At 44.3% G+C, this 26,848-nt stretch overlaps 2 protein-coding genes across 3 annotated transcripts; both read left to right on the top strand.

The window, feature by feature from the left end:
- Positions 1-1,053: 1,053 nt before the first annotated feature.
- Positions 1,054-11,302, top strand: ZNF668 (zinc finger protein 668). 2 transcript variants are annotated; one of them, XM_060780176.2, is made up of 2 exons: positions 1,054-1,249; positions 8,833-11,302. In XM_060780176.2, the coding sequence occupies exon 2, from the start codon at positions 8,847-8,849 to the stop codon at positions 10,623-10,625; it is 1,779 nt and encodes a 592-aa protein (XP_060636159.2). In that variant the 5' UTR covers positions 1,054-1,249; positions 8,833-8,846; the 3' UTR covers positions 10,626-11,302. The 2 variants fall into 2 exon arrangements, with proteins under 2 accessions (XP_060636159.2, XP_060636158.2); XM_060780175.2 differs by having other exon boundaries at positions 8,829-11,302.
- A 6,115-nt stretch (positions 11,303-17,417) lies between these two features.
- On the top strand, positions 17,418-26,078 carry LOC132777742 (perforin-1-like). The gene is made up of 3 exons (XM_060780177.2): positions 17,418-17,488; positions 22,906-23,464; positions 24,547-26,078. Exons 2-3 carry the CDS (start codon positions 22,914-22,916, stop codon positions 25,694-25,696), a joined length of 1,701 nt encoding a protein of 566 aa, XP_060636160.2. The 5' UTR covers positions 17,418-17,488; positions 22,906-22,913; the 3' UTR covers positions 25,697-26,078.
- Positions 26,079-26,848: the final 770 nt, after the last annotated feature.

Below are 26,848 nucleotides of genomic sequence, written 5' to 3'. Positions count from 1 at the left end.
CCTCAAGAAATGGGGATACAAAGTGGAATCCACAACATGTGAGTGTGGAGAAGAACAAACCACTGACCACCTGCTGCAATGCAACCTGAGCCCTGCCGCATGCACAATGGAGCCTTCTTATAGCAACACCAGAGGCACTCCAAGTGGCCAGATACTGGTCAAAGGACATTTAACCAGCTACCAGACTCACAAGTTGTGTATTTTTCTGTTTGTTTGCTTTGTTCTGTTAGAAATGTAATATAATGGACTGGCTGCTCTGACACGAGAAATAAATAAAATAAATAAATATCAGTATTATATATTACTATATTGCACTATACCATTATATTGTAATATTATTAGTAATATTACATGTAATGTAAATATATAATTATAATATTGTATTATTATTACTAGTATTATATTGTATTACATTATAATATCATAAATATTATATGCATATACAATATACTATATTATTAGTATAATAATATAAGTAAAAAGATAGCTAAATATTTGACAGTAAATATATAATTATAATATTGTATTATTATTACTAGTATTATATTGTATTACATTATAATATTATAAATATTATGTGTATATACAATATACTATATAATATTATTAGTATAATAATATAAGTAAAAAGATAGTTAAATATTTGAAAGTAAATATATAATCATTATTATAATATTGTATTATTATTATTACTAGTATTATATTGTATTACATTATAATGTTATAAATATTATATGTATATGCAATATACTATATTATGTTATTAGTATAATAATATAAGTAAAAAGATAGTTATATATTTGAAAGCCAGCCCTGTGGACAATTTTGGATTATTGATCTATTTATTCCATTTACAGCCCGCTTTCCTTCCAGCTCTGTAATAGGATGCTCAATCTATAACAATGTTGCTGTTATAATCCTACATTGACACATTCTCCCATTCATTCCTACCCAGGCCGGCTTATATCAGTGAAACAATGCCACACTTCCGGTTTGTGCAGCCGTGAAACCCTTCCTTCGAGGGGGGATTTTGCCACACTTCCGGTCCGTCCTTCAATCCCTTCCCCTCCTTTTATTCAGCCCCTTTCTTTAGCTCTCCCGGGGTTCCATTTGGACAAGGAGCTCTTCTCTTTCGCCTGGCAATAAACCATGGATTGGATTCTGAATTAATCCTTCTGGGTCCTAGCGCCCGCCAGTTGCGATGGAGAGGCAGAAGAAAGGCAGAGCCAATAGACAAAGGAAAAGGAAGGTAAGAGAAAATGGGAAATAAAGGCAACTGGGGGGCAAGATTTCCTAAGGCGGACGGGGATTCCTCTCCTTCTCTTTCCTGGGAAAAGTATTGACCTGATGTAGAAGCTATGCACCCTGAACCTGGCCCTTCCTTGCAGGGCTCTTTGCAGCCAAGCAGCAGCAGCAGCCGCCGCCTCCCTGGTCCTAAAGACCGCCATTTTAAAGCCAGAGAATCCCTGCAGAGGGAAAGGGAGGCTTTGCTCAGCCTGGAAAGGATTGCATTGCCCATTATCCCCAACCCAGAGGGATCCAGCCCTGGGGGAATCTCAGGCGTTGGTCTCTCTGAAAAGCAGCAGGAGGCTGAATCTGGGTTCAATAGGAGATCCCAGCCTCTTTCCTCTCTTTCTCCTCCCTGCCTTTTTGTCTCTTGGTCCTAGAGACAGCCATTTTGCTGGGCAGGGATCCATCTCTTTCTCTTTCCTCCTTTTTCTTTTGCCTGTCTGGACAAGACAGGAGGATCCATCCCTACAAAAGAATCCAGTTTATTTTGCTATGTCTATATTTATCTCTCTGTGTATATAAATAGATAGATATGTTATATATTTTAATTATATTAGATTATAATATATTATGTATATATAATTTTATACTTTTATATTATAATTATATATTTATATTACATGTAATATTACTAATAATGTTACACTACAATTTATTTATTTGTCGTGTCAGGGCAACCAGTCAGTTATATTACATTTCTAACAGAACAAAGCAAACAAACAGACAAAATACAAAATTTGTGAGTTTGGTAGTTGATTAAATGTAATTAAATCAACATTACAATACAATGGTATAGTACAATATAGTAATATTTAATACTGATATTGTACTATGTTAATCTCTATAAATAAAAATGTAATGTTCGTTTGTGGGATTAACATAACTCAAAAACCACTGAACGAATTGACACGGAATTTGGACACAATGCACCTAACAGTCCAACGAGTGTCCATCACACATAAACGCACACACACACACAAAACCCTAGCAGAACAGACTTAAAAACCCAAAAAATACACCATATATACATATACACATGCACTCATATACATATGCACATGCACACATTCATACCCACACACACGTATATATATGCACAAACACACACAAATATACACACATACATATACATTCACACACATATATATATACACATGTACATATACATGCACACATACATATATACATATACACATGCACACACATATACATATCCACATACATGCATATATACACACAAATATGCATATAGACAAGCACACACATATACACAATATGCATGTACATATATAAACACAAATATATACATACATACACACACACACAAAACACATATACACAGACTGGGCCATAGCAACACATGGCAGGGGACGGCTAGTAATATAATATATTGTATGTATATATATCTTGTAAGCCACTCTTAGTCCCCATCGGGGTGATTAGGGCAGCATATAAATGTTATAAATAAATAGATAGATAGATAGATAGATAGATATTACTAATAATAAGATTCTTGGGTTGGAAAGGATACTTTCGACAAGCAATAGGTTTACTTTTCCTGGACTAGAATTCCATCCTTTAAGAGTACTTAATCCAGTTCTTTTGAGGATGGTGATGATCTGTGATCATAATTATTATGATCTGTAATAATAATAATAATAATAATAATAATATAAATAAAATAATAATATATTAATCATAATGATAATAATAAAGCTACAGAAAATGCTACTCTGGGACTTCTGAATTCAGACAGACAGAGTTTTGGAGCACAATACTCTTGACCTCACTATCGTGTTAAAAAACCAAGTATGGATCCTCAATGTTGCAATCCCAGGTGACAGCAGGATTGAAGAGAAACAACTGGAAAAGCTGACACGATATGAGGATTTAAAGATCGAACTGCAAAGACACTGGCATAAGCCAGTCAAGGTGGTCCCAGTGGTGATCAGCACATTGGGTGCAGTGCCTAAAGACCTTGGCCTGCACTTAAACAGAATCAGCGCTAACAAAATTACCATCTGCCAGCTGCAAAAGGCCACCTTACTGGGATCAGCACGCATTATTCACTGATACATCACACAGTCCTAGACACTTGGGAAGTGTCCGACGTGTGATCTAATACAACAGCCAGCAGAGTGTCTGCTATGGACTCATCTTGTTGTGTTTCAAATAATAATAAATACAAATAGTAATATTTTTTTGTTGTGTCTGGAGCAACTTGAGAAAATTCAAGTCGTTTCTGGTGTGAGAGAATTGGCCATCTGCAAGGACGTTGCCCAGGGGACATTGCCCAGATGTTTTTGGTGTTTTGCCATCTTTGTGGGAGGCTTCTCTCATGTCCCGTATGGAGAGCTGGAGCTGACAGAGGGAGCTCATCCATGCTCTCTCTGGATTTGAACCTCTGGCCTGTCGGTCTTCAGTCCTGCTGGCACAAAGGTTTAACCCACTGCGCCACTGGGGGTTCCTCACAAATAGTAATACAAATAATAAATACAAAATGCAAATAATACAAATAATAATAAATACAAAAATGCAATGCTATTTTTAACTTTATTTGTATCCTGCCGCAATAGGTGTGGTTTTCCTGGACTAAGACTCCCATTCCCTAATTTGCGCTACTACAAAAGAATCCAGTTTCTTTGGTTTATTATTATTATTGTTATTACAGTATTATGTATTATTTTCTGCAATTTCAGCAAAGATTCTTTGGTTGGGAGGGACACTTTAAGGAGAAATACATTTAAATTTTGTCAACTAGCACTGAGTAGTTCTGCTATAAAAGAATCCAGCTTCTTTTGCTAAAATTATTATTATTATTATTATTATTATTATTATTATTGGTATTATTATTATCTGTAATTCCAGCAAAGGTGCTTGAGTTGGGAGGGGTTAGGTTTGTTTTCCTGGACTCGAAACACATCCCTAAAGAGCACTGCTACCAAAAAACCCCAAAAAAACCCACAAACCAACCCTCAATTTTTCTTTTGCTTAAATAATAATAATTGTGGGTTGTTGTGAGTTTTCCGAGCTGTATGACCATGTTCCAGAAGCATTCTCTCCTGACGTTTCACCCACATCTACAGGAGGCATCCTCAGAGGTTATGAGGTCTGTTGGAAACAAGGAAAGTGAGATTTATATATCTGTGGAATAATGTCCAGGGTGGGAGAAAGAACTCCTGTCTGTTTGAGGCAAGTGTAAATATTGCAGTTGGCCACCTTGATTAGCATTGAATAGCCTTGCAGCTTCAAAGCCTCCAACCCTGGACACTCACTTGCCTAGTTTCCAACAGACTTCACAACCTCTGAGGATGCCTGCCATAGATGTGGGTGAAACGTCAGGAGGGAATGCTTCTGGAACATGGCCATACAGCCCGGAAAACTCACAACAACCCATTATTATTATTATTATTATTATTATTATTATTTGAAACACAACAAGATGAGTCCACAGCAGACACTCTGCTGGCTGTTGTATTGGATCACACGTCAGACACTTCCCAAGTGTCTAGGACTGTGTGATGTATCGGCGAATAATGCGTGCGGATCCCAGTAAGGTGGCCTTCTGCAGCTGACAGATGGTAATTTTGTCAGCGCCTATTGTATTAAGTGCAGGCCAAGGTCTTTAGGCACTGCACCCAGTGTGCCGATCAACACTGGGACCACCTTGACTGGCTTGTGCCAGAGTCTTTGCAGTTCGATTTTTAAATCCTCATATCGTGTCAGCTTTTCCAGTTGTTTCTCTGCAATCCTGCTGTAACCTGGGATTGCGAATTATTATTATTATTATTATTATTATTATTATTATTATTATTATTATTGGTGGAGTTCAGAATGCTCTTTGATTGTAGGTTAACTATAAATCCCAGCAACTACAACTCAGAAATGACAAAGTCCACCCCCAAACCCCACCGGTATTCAAATTTGGACCTATCATTATGTGCCAAATTTGGTCCAGTGAATGAAAATCCATCCTGCATATCAGATATTTACATTACGATTCATAACAGTAGCAAAATTACAGTTATGAAGTAGCTACGGAAATGATGATATAGTTGTTGGTCACCACAACATGAGGAACTGCATTAAGGGGTTGCGGAATTAGGAATGTTGAGAAATTCTGGTATAGAGGATGAAAGCAAAGTAGGCATCTACCTTCATTCAGAGATTTAGGTTCCCCAAATGTTTAGACAGTTTGCCCCAGGTACTGCCAGGCCATCAAATGCTAATCAAGGTGGTCAGTTGAAACATTCACACCTAGCTCCAGCAGACAAGAATTCTTTGTCCCACCCTGGTCATTCCACAGATATATAAACCCATTTTCCTAGTTCTAACAGACCTCACTACCTCTGAGGATGCTTGCCATAGATGCAGGCGAAACGTCAGGAGAGAATGCCTCTAAACCATGGCCATATAGCCCGAAAAAACCTACAACAGCCCATTTTAGACAGTTTATTATTAATCACAAATTTTAAACCTATGCGTTTTGTTTGGTCTTTGTTCTGTATATCTCAATATGTCTTTTGTAAGACTATGTTTTAATAATTGTGGAATGTTTTTAGACGATTGTGTCTGTTTCAGCAATGCTATAACCCGCCACTAGCCATGAGGAGAGGCGAGTAAGAAATACAATTATTATTATTGGAAGCATTAGTATTTATATCCTGCTTCTTCTCTTCTAAAGGAGACTCAGACAGCTAACACTAAAAATCATCCAATAGATTGTCGAAGGCTTTCATGGCCGGAATCACTGGGTTGCTGTAGGTTTTTTCAGGCTATATGGCCATGTTCTAGAAGCATTCTCTCCTGACGTTTCGCCTGCATCTATGTCAAGCATCCTCAGAGGTAGTGAGGATACTTGCTACCTCTGAGGATGCTTGCCATAGATGCAGGCGAAATGTCAGGAGAGAATGCCTCTAGAACATGGCCATATAGCCCGAAAAAACCTGCAACAACCCAGACCCTAGATTTTTCCCCAAAAGTGAAGAAGGGAGAGACGTTTCCATATCCTTGGAAATTATTTATTGAGGGGGCAAGGAAAATTGACATAGTTAAGAATGATATGCAAAGATCAGTTTATTGCAGCAACAGATTTGGTTGTGATGCATTTCCCTTCCTCCTCGAAATCTGAATAATGTGGATCTGTCTGGACAGGATTGTAAAACGCAGCTCTTAAAGCGACTGTCATTTAAGAAAATGCTGAGCTGGTGCTTTGTGCAAGGAAAGGCGTTGTCAACGAGCCCTAAGGAAAAGCTATTGTGTTCCAATCTCAGATGTGTGTCAGCCAGCAAATATCTTACACTGTGTAATATGCACTCTGGACATGCTCAGAGGCTTTCTTGTAGGTTCAGTCCTGGAAATGAATTCCAGGACTGAAACTTAAACTCAAATGACACCTTTGGAAAGGGAAAGACTTTCTCTGCCGCTGCACCTCTCCAAACTATAATTTCAGCTCACTGTCTGTCTTTCCTTGCATGGTCTTAAAGCCAACCATTTTACGTCCCAGGGTTTTGGTTCATACAAAGCCAAATACAATTGGAAAACGTCTTTGATTCCCTTTGTGTCGTTCACGATTTCCATTAAGGGAACTGGGGGGTAATTTTGTTTATATCAATCTCCAAATTTGTTCTGATTCCATCTCTCGTGGAAGATGATCTCCTTCTCCCTGGATCCTAAATCCATCCATGTTGCAAGGAATATTGCCAAATCCGTATCAAGCAAGCCAAATCTGTTATTGCTGAATGGAAGAGAAGGACTTTTCCCTTTTTCTCTCCTGGAATTTGAATTTTATTCCTATACTATACTTGGTGTTGCCTGGGTATGCATTTTCCAATGATATTTATTAGAAATACCAATTGCTAGCTTTACAATTTTAGTAATGTGGATTACATTCCCAGCATCCTTACTAGCTGGACAGTCCATTTGGGATGCTGGGGACTAAGCTGCAAAAGAGATGGACAGCATCGGATGACAGCCAAAGAGATTTCCCTAATGTGAAGAAGCAATTGCCACACAAAAACATACCTTGTCCACAATATGCATATAATTCAATTGAGTATTTATTACTCCTACAATCACATATTATTGCAAAGCAGCCTCACATGGCTAACCCTCTAAAAGGATCGACTGTACCTCTCATCAGCTTCAGCAAAAATTGATCTAGTGCCCTTAAAAGTTTATATTTGAGCATGCAAGCCATTGCAGAATGACCCCTGCTCCTTACCTGTAAAACAGCAGGTGATCGTGAATCCTATTGAAAAGAAGGTCTCCTGGTCCAATAATACCGTAAAATTTTGCTGAAAGACCTAGAAAATTCCTGAAGAGGATGTATTTTGTGTTTGGATTCAACCCCACACTGTTCAAGTCTCAAGTCCTCAACAGGGAACAGTTTAGTTAGCTTAGTATAGACTAAGGGTTTCCCTTCACCCATGTCTCCTGAATGACAGTTGAGAATATATCTTTTTCATCTCTCATCTCTGTTTCTGTTCTCATTCTGATTGATTATGTAAAATGAATACTTTTGTACTGTAAGCTTTTTGAATCTGCCTTCTTATATTTTAGTATGGAGAGCATGTGCTGTGTGCTTTGAGATCTCTCTCTGCTTGTGTGTCAGGAGAGATGTAGTGCTTGGATGGTTTTTCTCTCACTTGAAACCTCAGAAGAGATGGGTGTTAGAGTAGCTCAGACCCGGTTCTTTAGCTATTAAGAAATGCAGTTATTTCTTATTATTGTAAATAAACCTATTGTGATTTTTAAGATTGGACTATGCATCTAGCCCCCCCCCCCCCCAGTGGCGCAGTGGTTAAAGCACTGAGCTGCTGAGCTTGTTGACCAAAGGTCGCAGGTTCGATTCCAGGGAACGGCGTGAGCTTCTGCTGTCAGCCCTAGCTTCTGCCAACCTAGCAGTTCGAAAACATGCAAATGTGAGTAGATCACTAGGTACCGCTCCGGTGGGAAGGTAACGGCACTCCATGTGGTCATGCTGGCCACATGACCTTGGAGGTGCCTATGGAGATGAGCACCACCCCCCAGAGTCAGACATGACTGGACTTAATGTCAGGGGACAACCTTTACCTACCTATGCATCTTGCCTGCCTAAGCTCTGAATTCTTTACAGCCACATCACATGGCATTTTACGCTCTGCTTGCTAATGTACTGATGTTCAACTATTGTATCATGCTTGATTTTTGGATGCTATATTTTAGGGTAGTTATGCTATATTTTAGGGTATCATGCTTTATTTTAGTGCAGTTTCCCCTAACATTTTGGACATAGATAGATGAACCCATGAATATTAGTCCTGCAGATATGGGACGTTGTATTGAGCTACTCACTGCTTGAATTTAGAAGTGTTTAGGAAGCACAGTTCAATTCCTGGTTAGGTGGTGAGACTATATTGGCCTAAGATCATTGGTAAGCTTCAGGATTGTGAGATACTAAAACCCATTCTTACTTAGAACTTGTTGTTCCAACTACTATGTAGTTTAATTCCCATGGCGTGGCAACCTTGTGATATTGATTTCCATTTTTGTTTCAGGCAGAGTCCTCTTCCAAAATGGCTGAGGCAGGGGAAGAAGACTTTAATGTGAAGATAAAGCTGGAAGAGGAGGAGGATGCTGGCTACGTCCGGTCGGGTCGGCGCTATAAGTGCCTGACTTGCAGCAAGACCTTCCCCAGCGTCCCCCGAGTGTTACGTCACTTGGAGTCTCATGCAGCCAATACTGGTGACAGCTTGGCTAGCAAACTCACTTGCCCCAGTTGCCGAAAAGAGTTTCCAGACCGCAGCCAGCTCCGCAAGCACCAGCTGAGCCACCAGCCGGAGCGGCCCTACCAGTGCGAGCTGTGCGCCAAGGCCTACAAAACGGCCCCTGAGCTGCGCAACCATGGCCGCAGCCACAGTGGAGAGAAGCCGTTTGTGTGTCGTGAGTGCGGCAAGGCCTTCATGCAACCAGTCTGTCTCCGTGTCCACATGGCCCGGCACACGGGGGACCTACCCTTCCGTTGCCAACAATGCCACAAGGGGTATGGCACTCTTTCCAAGCTGAAGATCCACCAGCGCTCTCACACTGGTGAGAAGCCATATTCCTGTGGTGAGTGTGGCAAGCGTTTTGCCGACCCCTCGGTCTTTAGAAAGCACCGCCGCACCCATGCTGGCCTGCGTCCCTACCAGTGTGAGGTTTGTCGCAAGACCTACGCCGAGCTCAAAGACCTCAAGAACCACGAGCGCTCGCACACCGGCGAAAGACCTTTCCTGTGTCAGGATTGTGGGAAGGCCTTCTCCCGATCTTCTTCCCTTGCCTGCCACCAGCGCATTCATGCCGCCCACAAGCCCTACCGCTGCAACCTCTGCGGCAAAGGCTTTACCCAGCTGTCCTCCTTCCAGAGCCACCAGCGCACCCACTCGGGGGAGAAGCCCTTCCTCTGTCCACAGTGTGGGCGCATGTTCAGCGACCCCTCCAGCTTCCGTCGGCACCAGCGGGCACACCAGGGATTCAAGCCTTACACCTGCGACAAGTGCGGCAAGGCCTTCCGCCAGCCAGCCGACCTGGCTATGCACCAGCGCATCCACACGGGCGAGAGGCCTCATAAGTGCCCCCAGTGCGACAAGAGCTTTGTAGCCTCATGGGACCTCAAGCGCCACTTGCTGGTTCACTCAGGGCAGCGCCCCCACCAGTGTGGAGAGTGTGGCAAGAGCTTTGCCGAACGAGCCAGTCTCACCAAACACTACCGCGTCCACTCCGGCGAGCGGCCCTTCAAGTGTGGCCAATGCGGCAAGGCCTTTGTTGTCTCCTCCAGCCTCAGGAAACACGAGCGCACCCACGCCAACGAGAATAATAACGATGACAAATCTGCCCCCCTCGACCAACCCCAAGACCCCCCTGCCGACAGTGACCCTTCGACCATTGTTGTGGCCACTGTGGTGCCTGCCTGTGGGGAGTGTGGGGAGACGTTTTCTTCTACCCAAGACCTGCGCCGCCACGAGCGGCTGCTCCATCCTGGCTTGCGGCCCTTTCCATGCCCAGAATGCGGCAAAGGTTTCTCCGACCGGGCCGGTCTGCGTAAACACGAGCGGATCCATTCGGGGGTCCGGCCCCATGCCTGCCCACACTGTTCTAAAGCCTTCCTGGGTGCCTCTGATCTACGCAAGCACCTCAAGACCCACGTGGCCCAAGAAAACAGGGCTCCCGATGACACCATAGTAACAGCCACTATCATGACCTATGAGCCACTGCTCTCTGCGCACATCCACCAGCATCCCCATGATGAGCAGGTGGAAGCTGAGAAGGAGCCGCCCTCAGCCTGTCTTCCCGAAGCTCTCACCGAACCCTCTTAAGGTCTCACCACTGTCTGCAGTTTCCATACATTTGACTGTGAGACATCAAGGTGGTTTGCTTCTTTCAAGGCACACTTGCCTTTCCAGCAGTTGCCTCCTCCCACATTATGTGCTGTGGGGTCTCCATTGGTGCCTCCCCCTTGGAATATGGCTCTTTCTACCCTATCTCTATCATTTCTCGTTGGGGTACATTTGTTTCATAAGACCCACTTCTTAACTCGGATCCCTATTTGCTAGATTGGCTGCAACAAATATGCAAAACATCAGACAAAAACAAAAACAAGTTGGGTGAACTACATTTTTTAAAAATTGACCTGGCACCTCATTGGTCAATGAGGGGGGTTGAAGTATTGAGTGTGTACTTGTGTTTGTGTGTAAGTGTGTGCATGTCCATATGTATGCTTCTGCCGTCTGCTGGCCGTTATACCTCCTGCAGTAGGGCGAGTGTGCATCTATTGTGATTTATTGGTTAAAAGAATGAATGCTGTGTGTGGTTTTAGGGGATGCAAACAAAGGATAAAATTGGAAAGGGGAGGGAATGGGAATCTCCCCACTACACATCCTTTCCTTATACAGACAGTTATCTCTCTGGATCTGTCTCATGCTGCATCTGGTTGTATAAACAGAATGGAATTTTTTAAAACCTTGGTTTTTTAATTAAAAAATTAAACACTTGCGGTCTTGTGTGACTTGTAATTTGTTTTTATGGAAAATTGAACTCCCTCTACAGCAGCATTTCTCTACCTGGGGGTTGGGACCCTTGTGGGGTTCATGAAGGGGTTTCAGAGAGGTCACCAAAGACCATCAGAAAACATATATTTCTGATGGTCTTAGGAACCCCTTTGGCAGAGAAGGCTGAAGATCTCACCCACCTGTCCTTCTCTTCCTTTTTGGAAACAGAAGGCAAATCCTCCCACCAAAAGGCCTCCTCCACTGTGATTGGCTGGCCTCTCAGCCAAGGGGAGGGCTGTTTCTGAAACTCCCAAGTGGGGAGAGCAGGCATGCTCGGTGCATAGCAGCGTGATGCGCATGTGCAGGCAAGGGAGAGTGTATTAGGTGGGAGGGAGGATTGTGCCAGTGAGTCCCTTCAAGCCATGGGGGCTCTGTATGGGAAGTTTGTCCCAATTCTATTGTGGGTGGGGTTCAGAATGCTTTTCGATTGTAGGTTAAATATAAATAACAGCTACAACTCCCAATTTTCAAGGTCTGTTTTCCCTAAACTCCACCATAGTTCGCATTTGGGCATATTGAGCATTCATGCCAAGTTTGGTCCAGATCCATAATTGTTTGAATCCACAGTGCTCTCTGGATGTAGGTGAAAACCAGCTCCAAACTCAATGCCCATCAAACCCTTCCAGTATTTTCTGTTGGTCATGGCATTTCTGTGTGCCAAGTTTGGTTCAGTTCTATCGTTCATGGAGTCCAGAATAGTCTTTGATTGTAGGTGAATTATAAATCCCAGGAACTACAACTCCCAAATGACAAAATCAATCCCTCTCTCCTAACCCCACCTGTTGTAAGACAGACCCGTTAAAGCACCAGACGAGTAGTCTTTCTTCCCCTCCTAATACTCCCAGTAGTATCACTACTCGAAGACTCCATCACAACCCCACCAGTATTCAAATTTGGGCGTATTGGGTATTTGTGCCAAATGTGGTCCAGTGAATGATAATACATCCTGCATATCAGATATTTATTTACATTACAATTCATAACAGGAGCAAAATTACAGTTATGAAGTAGCAATTAAAACAATTTTATGGTTAGGGGTCACCACAACATGAGGAACTGTATTAAGGGGTCGCGGCATTAGGAAGGTTGAGAAACACTGATCTAAACCCTCTAATTCAAAAATGAGGAATTAGGTTCTGTTCCTTTCCCATCATTGTTTCAGTATCTTTCAAATCCCAAAAATCAAAATATTCTTGGCTCTTCAATCATCCAATTATGAAGATGAAACTTTTGCTGCCTGGGTTGCTGTGAGTGTCTCAGAAAGCAAAGCAGTTGGCTGTCTAAATTGTATGAAGGTAGGAAAAGTTGTCTTTCTAGCTGGACTTTAATTTCATAGAAGAGATTTTGAATGATAATGAAAATAAGATGCATACAAGCAAGCAGGCAGAAATTATACTGTATGTCACGATGGGCAACAATGGCCCCATAATCCATTACCAGTAGGTAGTATTATTTATTCTGCTCTGCCTTTTCCCCAATATTGGCACTCAACGCGCATTAACAACATTTGAAACAAGTGCATCCAAAAGATACATATTTTAAAATGCAGCTAGACCACTCATAAAACTAAAACAATTTCAAAATCCATTAGAAGGCAGAACAAAACTGGAGATGTAATGTCCTTACAAAGGAATGGTGAATTTAGTTACATTTGATTTGGACTACTATAATTTACTAGCAGCCCATTCACAATACACTCTTATTACATTACTGTTGTCCCTCCATGTCCAGTGGATTCTGTGTGCATGGGCTCAACCACCCATGGCTTAAAATGGTCAAATTTCCAAAAAGCAAATGTTGATTTTGCCATTTTATATTTGTTGTTTATTTGTTCAGTCACTTCTGACTCTGTGACCTCATGGACCAGCCCAGGGCAGATCTCTCTGCCTACCATTGCCACCCCAAGCCAGCCACTTCAAGGATACCATCTATCCAAGTTGTCCTTGGTTGGCCCCTCTTTTTTCTTTCCATTTTCCTGAGCATTGTTATCTTCTCCAAGCTTTATTTTCTTCTCATTATGTGGCCAAAGTACTTCATCTTTGTCTCTAATGTCCTTCCCTTCAATGAGCAGTTGGGTTTTATTTCCTAAGTATGGACTGGTTGGATCTTCTTGTGGTCCAAGGCACTCTCAGAATTTTCCTCCAGCACCACAGTTCCTTCGCTCAGCCTTCCTTATAGTCCAACTCTCACATCCATAGGTTACTACAGGGAATACCACTACTTTAACTATGTGGATCTTGGTTGCCAGTGTGATGTCTCGACTCCTAACTGTTTTATTGAGATTGGTCATTGCTCTCTTCCCAAGAAGTAAGCGTCTTCTGATTTCCTGGCTGAAGTCTGCGTCTGCAGTAAATTTTGGTGTCTAGAAATACAAAGTTTGTCACTGCCATTTTATATATAGGGCACCATTTAACGTAACAGCTAAAATCACACAGATTGAAGAAACAAGGGGGTTGTGAATATTTCAGGACGGAAGTCGGCAAGGTAATGGAGACAGCGCGTTATGTCTCAACTGGTTGTAATTCTGTCCATTTTGGCTATACCATCACGACTTTGTGATTAGCAACTAAGGGGGCAAAAGAGAACAAATGTTTTGGGATAGGAGTAAGAACCAAAGGGCACCAGAGCCCATCTGATCTTGGAAACAACGCAGGTTCAATCCTGATTAATACTGGGATGGAAGACTGACAATAGATACTTAGGGATGTATTTTGGAGGAAGGAGCTTCCACCATGGCTTGAAAATATATATTATAAAAATATCCAATGGGAAACCTTGATTTTGTTGTATTGTCGAAGGCTTTCATGGCCAAAATCACTGGGTTGTTGTAGGTTTTTTCGGGCTATATGGCCATGATCTAGAGGGATTCTCTCCTGACGTTTTGTCTGCATCTATGGCAAGCTACCTCTGAGGATGCTTGCCATAGATGCAGGCAAAATGTCAGGAGAGAATGCCTCTAGACCATGGCCATATAGCCCTAAAAAATCTACAACAACCCTTGATTTTGTCCTTATATATAAGGGACGCCACTTTATTATGCTATTGTATATAACTGGACTTGAACGTCTCCAAATATATTTATCTGTGGTGGTCCAGGGTTTTACAGGGTTTTCTTTGCATAAGAAAACTCTGTAAAATACATCAGGTCACCATAAGCTGGCCCAATGTAACTTGAAGGTATATACACACTCACACAAGAGCTGAACATCCTATACCAGGCACTGGCAAACTTCAGCCCTCCAGGTGTTGGGAATTGTGGAAGTTGAAGTCCAAAACACCTGGAGGGCCAATGTTTGCCCATGCCTGTCGTATACTCATCATCGTTCATTTATATTGATCTGTAATGAACCAGCTAGTTCTATGTCTGGAGACTTTTAATCCTAACCTCTGGGGGACACCTTATGAATTACCATTGGCCAACACACATTTTGATGCCTCAAATATTAACCCTGTTTCTGGATATGTTTGACGTGCTGATTCCAAAAATGGCACCAGATTTCCCCTATTCACTCTAGTTCTTGAGGTAGAGAACGTATGGTCAGATAGATGGCCCATGTGGTCTCCTCCAACTCTATTATTCTATTATTCTATCAGTTGCTATCTACTTACGCAGAGGAAATAATGATAACTATATCTAAAAAATTATAGCTTACGTAGACTATCCAATGCAATGTTCTGAACCAGTGCTACAAATAACCCCAGAAACAGGACTAAAAAACAATACACCAATAACTTTTTTTTAGTTGGGCTTTGTAATACATATTTATGGTGGTGACCCATGCATGGATGAGTTCAGCAACACCTGTTATCTGTAGAAAAGTAGATAGTCTCTTGGCATACTAGACATGGTGGAAACTCAGGTGGAAGGGTGCTCTTGAAGAGAGAAAAAATGCTGTTATTCGTCCAACAAAGAGGCCTTTCCTTGCTCACTTGTCCTTCATATCTGCTCAAGTGGTACAAAACAGCCATTATCTTCTCAGTGTTTTCTCTGGCCCACCATTTCCCGTCCCATGTCACAGTTGATCATCACCTCCATTTCTAATGTTTCTTGTGGTGAGAAGTGTGAAAACAATAACACCCAACACACAAGAGAGCTGTTTTATTATATTCCTATGGTTGAAAAACAAGGTTGACTCTCATGAGACAAACAGCTTATTCGGTATTGCCACGTGTGGAGCCTTTGTATGAAATACATACATCCAATTACAATGACAAAATGTCAGGACTATGAGGGATCACCTGAGTATACCAAACATGTGCTGTTCTATCTCAGGGTGCATCTATATTGTAGAAATAATGTAGTTCAACAACGTTTTGACAGCTATCAGTCAATACTATGGAATTGTTGTTTAACATCTACATGAAGCCATTGGGTGAGATTATCTGGAGTTTTGGAGTTCGATGCCATCTGTATGCAGATGATGTCCAAGTCTATTACTCCTTTCCACCAAATGCTAAAGAGGTTGTCCAGGTCGTGAACTGGTGCCTGGCCGCTGTGACAGTCTGGATGAGGGTAGACAAACTGAAGTTGAATCCTGACAAGACAGAGGTCCTCCTGGTCAGTTGCAAGGCCGAACAAGGTATAGGGTTACAGCCTATGCTTGATGGAGTTACACTCCCCTTGAAGGCACAGGTTCATCGCTGAGCCTGGATCCTCAGGTTGCAGCGGTGGCCAGGGGGGCTTTTGCACAATTAAAACTTGTGCCCCAGCTGCAACCGTACCTTGGGAAGTCAGACTTGGCCACGGTGGTCCACACTCTCATTACATCCAGGATAGACTACTGCAATGCACTCTATGTGGGGTTGCCTTTGAAGATGCTTCAGAAGCTTCAAATAGTCCAACGAGAGGCAACCAGGTTAATAAATGGGGCGGCATACAGGGAACACACAACTCCCATGTTATGTCAGCTCTACTGGCTGCCTGTTTGCTATCGGGCACAATTCAAAGTGCTGGCTTTAGCCTATGAAGCCCAGTTTACCGTCTGAACATAACTCCCTTTATGAACCCCTGCAGAAACTAAGATCTTCTGGGGAGGCCCTGCTCTCGGTCCCGCCACCACCAAAGGTGCATTTGGGGAGGATGAGAGACAGGACCTTCTCAGTGATTGCCCCCTGGTTAAGGAACTCCCTTCCTGGCAATATTAGATCAGCCACCTCCCTCCTGTCCTTCAGAAGGATGGTGAAAACCTGTCTATGCGACCAAGCCTTTGGGGCAGTGCAATGGGGCAAAATGGTGTCCTGAGATGGTTGTTAAGCAACTTTTATGTGAATATAAGTGATTTGAATGTTGGTATATATTTATGGTTTTATGTCCCGGCATTGATTGTTTGTGGTATATATGTTGTGCCCTGCGGGGAGAGAAAGGCGGAATATAAATGTTTTAAATAAATAAATAAATAATCATTGGGAGTTTTCGTTTTATAAAGTCTTAGCCTTCTCTGCCAAGTGTCTCGCCAAATTACAGTGGCTATAATTCTATAGCATTGGGCCATGGCAGTTCAAGCGGTGTCAAACTGCATTAATTCTATACAGAAGTGGTTCTCAATCTATGGGTCCCCAGATGTTTTGACCTTCAACAGTTGGTAAACTGGCTGGGATTTCTGGGAGTTGTAGGTCAAAACACCTGGGGACCCACAGGTTGAGAACCACTGCTATAGAGGCACCCTTAGATCTGAGCAACAAGTGAATTGAACAGATTTGCTGCCATCTTATTTGGGGTCTACAGGAGACTTCTGCAACCTGGTTCCCTCCAGGTATCTTGGACCAGAGCTTTTTTTGGGCAGAAATGTGGGTCAATGCATCCAAAGAAATAGCCTATTAGTAGACGTGGAGGCTTTTGATGATCTTCTCCCCACATGTCATGTTTCCACTGATATCATCTAGTGTGCATCGCCCTCCAATATGTGAAAACCTCAGAATCACACATTCTATCCATTCTCAAGCTCCTTTGATCGTTGATGACGGAGAAGTTACCTCTGAGGTTAGGTTTCTTTTTTCCCTCGTGACATCCTGTCTTTGGGGGAGTGGTTGAGTCACACAAAATATATACACATTTGGATTGGACTGGTTAAACTATCAAGCACATGCACACCAAGGCTGAAAATTTCCTTGTCTCCTGCAGCTGACAAAAGGTAGGCACATGAAGGAATATATTATTTTAGAAGAATGAAGATCAGGATGAATGAAATAAATAAATATAATCACCGGTAACAGTTTTTCTATTTGTGAGAACAGGGAGGAGGACTGGGACTTTATGCAGGTCCAGGTCAGTGGTGTTGTGGTTGTGTGCTTCAAATCAACTGAGTTATGGTGGAGCCCCCAGTGGTGCAGTGGGTTAAACCTCTGTACCGGCAGGACTGAAGTCCAACAGGTCGCAGGTTCAAATCCAGGGAGAGCGCAGATGAGCTCCCTCTGTCAGCTCCAGCTCCCCATGAGGGGACATGAGAGAAGCCTCCCACAAGGATGATCAAAACATCTGGGCGTCCCCTGGGCAACGTCCTTGCAGAAAGACAATTATCTCACACCAGAAGCGACTTGCAGTTTCTCAAGTCACTCCTGACACACAAGAAAAGAAAAAGAAATCGGAGTTATGGTGACCCTATCATGGTTTCCTCAGCAAGGTTTGTTCAGAGGAGGTTTCCCATGCCGCCTCCTAAGGGTAAGAGAGCGTGACTTATCCAAGGTCTTCTGCTGAGTAAGATTTGAACCCAGAGTCCTAGTCCAATGCTCAAAACTACTACACTATACAGATTTTTTTATATGATGTAGACACACTATACAATTATTTTATTTGGTGGTGGAGTCCCAACGGCTTCTTGTGCTGGGGGACTTCAACATCCATGCCGAGACGGCCCTCTCAGGAGCGGCTCAGGACTTCATGTCTGCCATGGCAACCATGGGGCTGTCCCAACAAATAACTGGCCCCACCCACTGTGCTGGACACACATTGGACTTGGTTTTCTGCCAGGGATGGGAGCAAGGTGGCGGTGTGGAGGAGTTGTCCATCTCTCCGTTGCCATGGACCGACCACTTCCTGATCAGATTTAGGCTCACTGCGCCCCCTAACCTCCGCAAAGGTGGAGGACCCATTAAGATGGTCCGCCCCAGGAGGCTTATGGATCCGAACGGATTCCTGACGGCTCTTGGGGATTTTCCCGCCACCTCGGTAGGTGACCATGTCGAGGCCTTGGTCGCTCTCTGGAATGGGGAGATGACCAGGGCAATTGACAGGATCGCTCCGGAACGTCCCCTCTCAAGTAACCGAGCTAAACCAGCTCCTTGGTTCACTGAGGAGCTGGCAGCGATGAAGCGAAGGAAGAGGGAACTAGAGAGCGTGTGGCGCTCGGATCCAAGCGAGCCAAATCGAGCACGGTTTGTGTCCTTCTTAAGGGCATATGCCGCGGCAATAAAAGCCGCAAAGAAAACTTTCTTTGCGGCTACTATTGCGTCTGCAAAAAACCGTCCGGCGGAGTTGTTTCGGATTGTCAGAGGCCTTTTAACTCCCCCTACCTCAGGTGGGAACCCTGACAACTCGGACACGCGCTGTGAAGCATTTGCTCGGTTCTTCGCAGACAAAGTCGCTTTGATCCGTTCTGGGCTGGACGCCACATTAAATGCAGTCTCTGTGGATGTGACACAAGCACCTGCTTGTCCTATTTTGATGGATTCTTTTCAGCTTGTGAAACCCGAGGATGTGGACAAGATACTTGGAGGAATGAGGCCCACCACGTCCATCCTAGACCCCTGCCCATCCTGGCTTCTGAAAGAGGCCAGAGGGGGATTGGCTGAGTGGGTAACGGTGGTGGTTAATGCCTCCCTTCGGGAAGGCACGATTCCAGCGAGCCTAAAACAGGCTATTATAAAGCCGCTGTTGAAGAAACCATCACTGGACCCCACTAAATTTGACAACTTTCGGCCTGTTTCCAATCTTCCCTTTTTGGGCAAAGTCATGGAAAGCGTGGTGGCCTCACAACTCCAGGTATTCTTGAGAGACACGGATTATCTGGATCCGGCACAGTCTGGCTTCAGACCGGGACATGGTACCGAGACGGTCTTGGTCGCCTTAGTGGATGATCTGCGCCGGGAGCTAGACAGGGGGAGTGTGTCCCTGTTGGTGCTTCTGGACCTCTCAGCGGCCTTCGATACCGTCGACCACGGTATTCTTCTGGGACGCCTTGCAGAGATGGGTCTTGGGGGCACCGCTTTGCGGTGGCTCCAGTCATTTCTGGAGGGTCGTACCCAGAAGGTGTCATTGGGGGACTCCTGTTCAACACCACAGCCTTTGACCTGTGGTGTTCCTCAGGGCTCCATACTGTCCCCCATGCTGTTTAACATCTACATGAAGCCGCTGGGTGAGATCATCCGGAGTTTCGGGGTGCGGTGTCACCTGTACGCAGATGACGTCCAACTCTGTCACTCCTTTCCACCTGCTACTAAGGAGGCTGTCGAAGTCCTGAACCGGTGCCTGGCCGCTGTGACGGTCTGGATGAGGGCGAACAAACTGAAATTAAATCCAGACAAGACAGAGGTACTCCTGGTCAGTCGCAAGGCCGAACAGGGTATAGGGTTACAGCCTGTGCTGGACGGGGTTGCACTCCCCTTGAAGGCGCAGGTTCGCAGCTTGGGTGTGACCCTGGACTCATCGCTGAGCCTGGATCCCCAGGTTTCGGCGGTGACCAGGGGAGCATTTGCACAGCTTCGGCTCGTGCGCCAGCTGCGCCCGTATCTTGGGAAGTCTGACTTGGCCACGGTGGTACACGCTTTGGTCACATCCCGCCTCGACTACTGCAACGCTCTCTACGTGGGGCTGCCCTTGAAGACGGTCCGGAAGCTTCAGCTAGTCCAGCGTGCGGCAGCCATGTTGTTAACCGGAGCGGGACGCAGGGAGCGCACAACGCCCTTGCTGTCCCAGCTCCACTGGCTGCCGATTAGCTACCGGGCCCAATTCAAGGTGCTGGTGCTAACCTACAAAGCCCTAAACGGTTCCGGCCCAAAATACCTTGAGTACCGCATCTCGGCCTATCAGCCCACGAGGACCTTGAGATCATCCGGGGAGGCCTTTCTTTCGGTCCCGCCTGCCTCACAGGCACGCTTGGCGGGGACTAGAGAACGGGCCTTCTCGGTGGTGGCCCCCCGGCTGTGGAACTCCCTCCCTGCGGAAATTAGACAGGCGCCCTCCCTCATGGCCTTCCGTAAGGGCCTGAAAACCTGGCTCTTTGGAAAGGCCTTCAGTTAAGTGCTATGTTTTGGAATGACCACCGGAATGGACTAAGGACGACGAGATGGATTATGACCCAAACAAGACGAAGCGGATTTTTAGCTTAATTATTTGTTGTTAGTAAGTTGTGTGTTATGACTCTGATTTATTGTAACTGTTGTCTTTATGTTCTGTGTTCTGTACACCGCCACGAGTCGCCTTCGGGCTGAGAGTGGCGGTCAATAAATGCAAATAATAAATAATAATAAATAAATTATTTATTTCTGTCACTTTTACCCCGCCCTTCTCACCCCCTAGGGGGGACTCAGGGCGGCTTACAGAGAAAGGCACAATTATGATGCTTTGATATCTCTCCAGCTGCTATGACTCCAAGAAACCCAGGGATTTTTAGTTGGGATTGGCAGACTTAGAAATACACCCCCCCCCCCCAAAAAAAATATCAGGGTCCTCTACTTGAGGAGAATGGGTTAGACATCATTCTTAATGCCCCACCAAACTGCAAATCAAAGCATTCTGTAGGACAGTGGTTCTCAACCTGGGGTCCCCAGATGTTTTTGGCCTTCAACTCCCAGAAATCCAAACAGCTGGTAAACTGGCTAGGATTTCTGGGAGTTGTAGGCCAAAAACATCTGGGGACCCCAGGTTGAGAACCACTGCTGGAGGACTTAACAACTTTTATCAGGCAGCTATAATTGTGCAGTGTAAATACATCCTATTTGAACATCCTGCTCTTCTCGTAGCTTTCTTTCAGTGGATATCCCTCCATACACTCACATTCAAAGTTAATTTCCAGAACCCAAAGACCTAGAACAGGGCTGTAAAACTCATTTTCATTGAGTGTCACATCAGCCTTATGTTGCCTTCAAGGGGCCATTGAATCCATGGGCTGAGAATCTGTGCATACAGAGGACCAACTATATAATCTTTTTACATAGATGTTGGTGGTCTTTTGCTTTTACCCAGATGTTATTGAATGGCAACTCCCATTACTTTTGATTATCCTCCCTGTGGCGTGGGGATCATGGGAATCGCAACCCAACAGAACTTGTGGCTCTGAAGTTGGGGAAAGTTTAGAGGGCATTTTAAAGTCAGATATCATATTCGCAAGCCTTGTGTCTAAGTTCAACCCACATTCTCCTTACTGAGCAGAACAAATTGCAGGCTTCCAGATGTTACAGTATCCCAACTCCCATCAGAAATAACCATATACATCAAAACAGTCATTAAAAGCATATCAAACATTAAAACACATATCTCACATTATCCAAAACCACAATCCATGGCTGTTCCAAATTGTCATTGCACCATTCCAGTGCAGTGTTTCTCAACCTGAGGGTCGGGACCCTGTGGGGGTGGGTTGTGAGTGGGTGTCAGAGGGGTCGCCAAAGACCATAAGAAAACACAGTATTTTTTGTTCCTCATGGGGGTTCTGTGTGGGAAGTTTGGCCCAATTTTATTGTTGGTGGGGTTCAGAATGCTTCAGGTGAACTATAAATCCCAGGAACTACAAATGTCAAGTCTCTTTTCCTCAAACTCCACCAGTACCCACATTATTGAGTATTAATGCCAAGTTTGATCCAGATCCATCATTGTTTGCGTCCACAGTGTTCTTTGGATGTAGGTGAACTACAACTCCAAAACTCAAGGTCAATGTCCACCAAACGCTTCCAGTATTTTCTCTTGGTCATGGGAGCTCTGCTTGCCAAGTTTGGTTCAACTCTATCGTTTGTGGAGTTCAGAATACTTTGATTTTAGGTGAACTATAAATCTCAGCAAATACAACTCCCAAATGACAAAATAATCCACCACCACCCCAATATTCAAATTTGGGTGTATCGGGTATTTGTGCCAAATTTGGTCCAGGAAATGAAAATACATCCTGCATATCGGATATTTACATTACGATTCATAACAGTAGCAAAATTACAGTTATGAAGTAGCAACAAAAATAGTTTTATGGTTGGGGGTCACCACAACATATGGGGAACTGTATCCAGGGATCGCGGCATTAGGAAGGTTGAGAACCACTGCTCTAGTGGGTTGCTAACCAAACTCTTGATCCCACATCCACATCTTTAGCCTTTTTCCTCAAGGTCAGGAAGGAGGGGCTGATCTGAGTTCATTAGGGAGTTCCATAGCTGAGAGGCCACCACTGAGAAGACCCTGTCTCTCATTCCCACCAACTGCACCTGTGCAGGAGGTGGGACCAAGAGCAGGGCCACATCTGGAAGGCCATACAAAATGGCATAATGGGATGGATTCAGGCAGCGTATAAATCCAGGCTTGGTTCCTTAACCATTCCTTTCTCACTCTCCCTTTCTTTTCGTGCAGGGCCAGCCATGCTCAAAATGAGCCCTACCTCTGCTGCTGCAGTGTGTTTTCTCCTTCTTCTCTTTTGCACCTGTGTCTCTCCACAATGCAGGACAGCCATGGAGGATGAATGCCAGGATCATCAGGATTTTGTGCCGGGCCACGGCTTGGCTGGTGTGGGGTTTGATATAACAAAGCTAGAGCGGAAGGCGGCCAAAGTGTTGGATATGAGTAAATGGCAGAAAGAAGACGGAACTTGCATCTTGTGCCAGAACCCATTGATGGACGGAAAACCGCTCCAGAGGCTCCCTCTGGCCGTTGCCGACTGGGAAGCCAAAGTGGAGTGCCAAAAAAACCTCCGCTCCTCGATACAGGTCTCTGGCATCTCTGTCATCCAGGGAGCAGGATCGAATGTGAACAACGACTGGAAAGTCGGGCTGGATGTTCAGGTGAAGCCACAGACAAATGTCCAAGTGGCTTTGGCCGGCTCCCATTCCAAGATTGCTGACTTCAGCATGGAGAAAAGTTCACAGGACCAGTACACCTTTGTTAGCCACGAAGTGTCTTGCTCCTACTACAGGTGATGAAATCAGGTGGTGGAAAAAATGGGGAGCCGTAGAGTTGATAGTAGGAGGATCCTGGAGATCTATAGCCAACAGGGAGCTCTCATGTTTCTAAGAGACCATCCACACTATAGAGTTAAACTAGCTTGTCTGTCTGACTGAATCTCCCCTTATGAACCATTTAGGACTTTAAGATCGTCTGAGGAGGCCCTGCTCTCAGTCCCGCCTCCGTCTCAGATGAGCTTGGCGGGAACAAGAGACAGGGCCTTCTCAGAGGTGGCCCCTTGGCTGTGGAATACCCTTCCTAGGGATATTAGATCGCCCTCCTTCCTCTTAACATTTTGCAAAAAGGTTAAATCCTGGCTTTTTGAGCAGGCATTTGCAAATTCAATGTAGCAGGCAATGACAGACCATGGAATGACTGACAATGTGATTGAATAGTGATTTCATTAAGGATATGTTAAGGGTGTATGATTTTATTGACTTTTTTATGAAACTATATTTTATATGCTATGTTTTTAATTGTATTTTATATGTTGGGGGCCGAGTGTAAACCGCCTTGAGTCACCTTCAGGCTGAGAAAGGTGGCATATAAATGCGGTAAATAAATAAATAAATATTTTGCCACCACTTTATTGGCATGGCTCCCTCCTTACAGAATTCTTTTATATTGTAATAGTAATAACAAAAGCTTGGAAATGAGCAAACCAAAATCCTGGTCTAGTCAAACCTATAGTCTGATTTCACAAGCCATCCTTATGCCCTTATCAAACAATTCTCATGCTATGGTATCTCCAAGAGTGCACCCATTCAGTAAAATTAATGCAGTTTGACATCACTTCTATCTGCATTGGCTCAACTATGGAATTATATCTTATGGTTTTACAAGTTGTTAGCCTTTTCTACCAGAGTGCGGGTGCCTCACCAAACTACAACTCCCAGGGTACCATAGCACTGAGCCATGACAGTTAAAGTGATGGCAAGCTGTCTTAATTCTGCAGTGTAGAAGCACCCCAAAGCAGGGCTGTGAAGGGAAATACAATAATAAGCATTCTAATACTGATCTGGGACTCTGGGTGGTCTTGTATTTCTTTTGTAGCCTCCGCGTTGGCCACCGTCGGAAGCTCACGGAGCATTTCACACATGCCCTAAAGAATCTTCCTCCCAAATACAACCATGGCACTCGGCTGGAATACCGCCAACTGATTGGCACCTATGGGACCCATTGGATCACCCATCTTCGCTTGGGAGGACGGATGAAAGATGTGACGGCAACGCGGGTCTGCGAGACAGTGCTGGATGGGGTGACAGCTGATGAGGTCAAAGACTGCCTCAGCCTCGAGGCATCTGCCAGTATCGGCAATTCAAAGGCAGATGCCAGCTACAAAACGTGTCAAGAGCTGAAGAAGAAGCAGAACTTCAAGGGCAGTTTCCACAACACATACAAAGAGCGGCACACGGAGGTTGTGGGTGGCAAGAGTCACATGGACCTGCTCTTCTCCAGTGACCAAAACACAGAGTCCTTCAAAGAGTGGGTAGAAGGCCTCAAGTCTCTGCCCGACTTGCTCTCCTACTCCCTGGAGCCCATCCATACCTTGGTGCCCAAGGACCACCCTCAGAGGGAGACCCTGCGGCAAGCAGTAAGTGAGTATGTGACCGAGAGGGTTCTCTGGAGGAACTGCACCCATCCTTGCCCACCAGAAACAACCCGCAGTCCCCGAGACCCCTGTTCCTGTGTGTGTCACAGCAACGGTCTCACCGACTCCATGTGTTGCTCTCGGAAACGAGGCCAAGGTAAGCTGACGGTGACAATTCAACGTGCCCATAACCTGTGGGGAGACTACATTACTAGCACTGATGCCTATGTTAAGGTGTTCTACCAAGGAAAGCAGAGTCAAACATCCACCATATGGAACAACAACAACCCAATATGGAAGAGCCACTTTGACTTAGGCATTGTCCAGGTCTTGGGAGAGACCAGCAAGCTTAAAATACAAGTCTGGGATGAAGACAATCGATACGATGATGATCTTTTGGGGTCATGTGATTTCACCTTGCAGGCTGGGAAACCAGTGAGCACTGTTTGTTATCTTAACCATGGGAGTCTGCTTTTCCAGTACCAACTGGTCTGTGGTCCCTACCTAGGCGGTCCCTACTGTTTGGATTATGCCCCTCAGCAGCCAAAATACGCAGGTGCCTTGTTACAACGTAAAGGCAAAGCAGACTCCGTAACACCAAGAGCCCCCTGATAGGGTTTATTTTTCTTTTTATTTTCTCTCACACTAGATATGTTCAAACTTGGAAAATTTCTAGCTATTTCATAGCTATGACACAATTTGAAAAGGTTAGAAGTGCCAATGCTGGATAAGAACTTTTGGGAGATACGGTCCAGAAAAATGACTTTCCCAAGCTTTGCTATTTGTCTTTGAAATATAATTCATCTCCTTTTCCCTAAACTACAGAGAGCTGCTGTCCATCCCACAAAGTTTATGCCAGAAGAAAAATGTCATTTTTTATGTTGTCCCAGAAGCCTTTCATCATTAGTTGGTGTGCATACCACACATACAAATAAATGCAAAGAGATTTCCTTTCTGTATTAAAATATGTATACGTTGCAGAAATAAAAGTGAATATTGACACAGTTGGTATTGTTATTCAAAACGTTTTTACACAGGGTGCTAATGCCTACTCCCCAATATTTAAGAAATAGAAACTAGGACTTGTGTGGTCAAGCAACTTCAGAGTGCGACCAGGCAAAAAGTGAACAAAAAATATTAATGTGGGCGAATACACACGTCTTATTCTTAAGCAGCCATTGAGCTTCCCATGGAATCATTGTAGCTTCCATAATGACAGTTCTATGATTTATGGCTATGTCCCAGTCCACGAGATGCTTTCCCAATCCTTCCTCTGCCCTACATCTTTCATGGACATGGCTATGCAAGTGTTTCTTTAACTCTTGGTCATTGCAGAAGGATCCCCAGCTCAATATATATGTTGATTAAGATAATACAAATTCTCTGAATGTCAGTTGTGAATGGCAGGATATTAATTTTGAACGGGAGCCCCCGGTGGCGCAGTGGGTTAAACCCCTGTGCCGGCAGGACTGAAGACCGACAGGTCGCAGGTTCGAATCTGGGGAGAGGCAGATGAGCTCCCTCTATCAGCTCCAGCTCCTCATATGGGGACATGAGAGAAGCCTCCCACAAGAATGATAAAAGCATCAAATCATCCGGGCGTCTCCTGGGCAACGTCCTTACAGACGGCCAATTCTCTCACACCAGAAGCGACTTGCAGTTTCTCAAGTAGCTCCTTACACGACCAAAATTTTGAACAGAAACTGCGTATTACACCACTGAATATTTGGTACAGTAATTTTCAGCCACACGTGTCAAATTGAG

The sequence above is a fragment of the Anolis sagrei genome, chromosome 6, assembly GCF_037176765.1.
Source record: "Anolis sagrei isolate rAnoSag1 chromosome 6, rAnoSag1.mat, whole genome shotgun sequence".
NCBI lineage: Eukaryota > Metazoa > Chordata > Lepidosauria > Squamata > Dactyloidae > Anolis > Anolis sagrei.
This window is presented reverse-complemented; position numbering and strand designations above follow the sequence as displayed.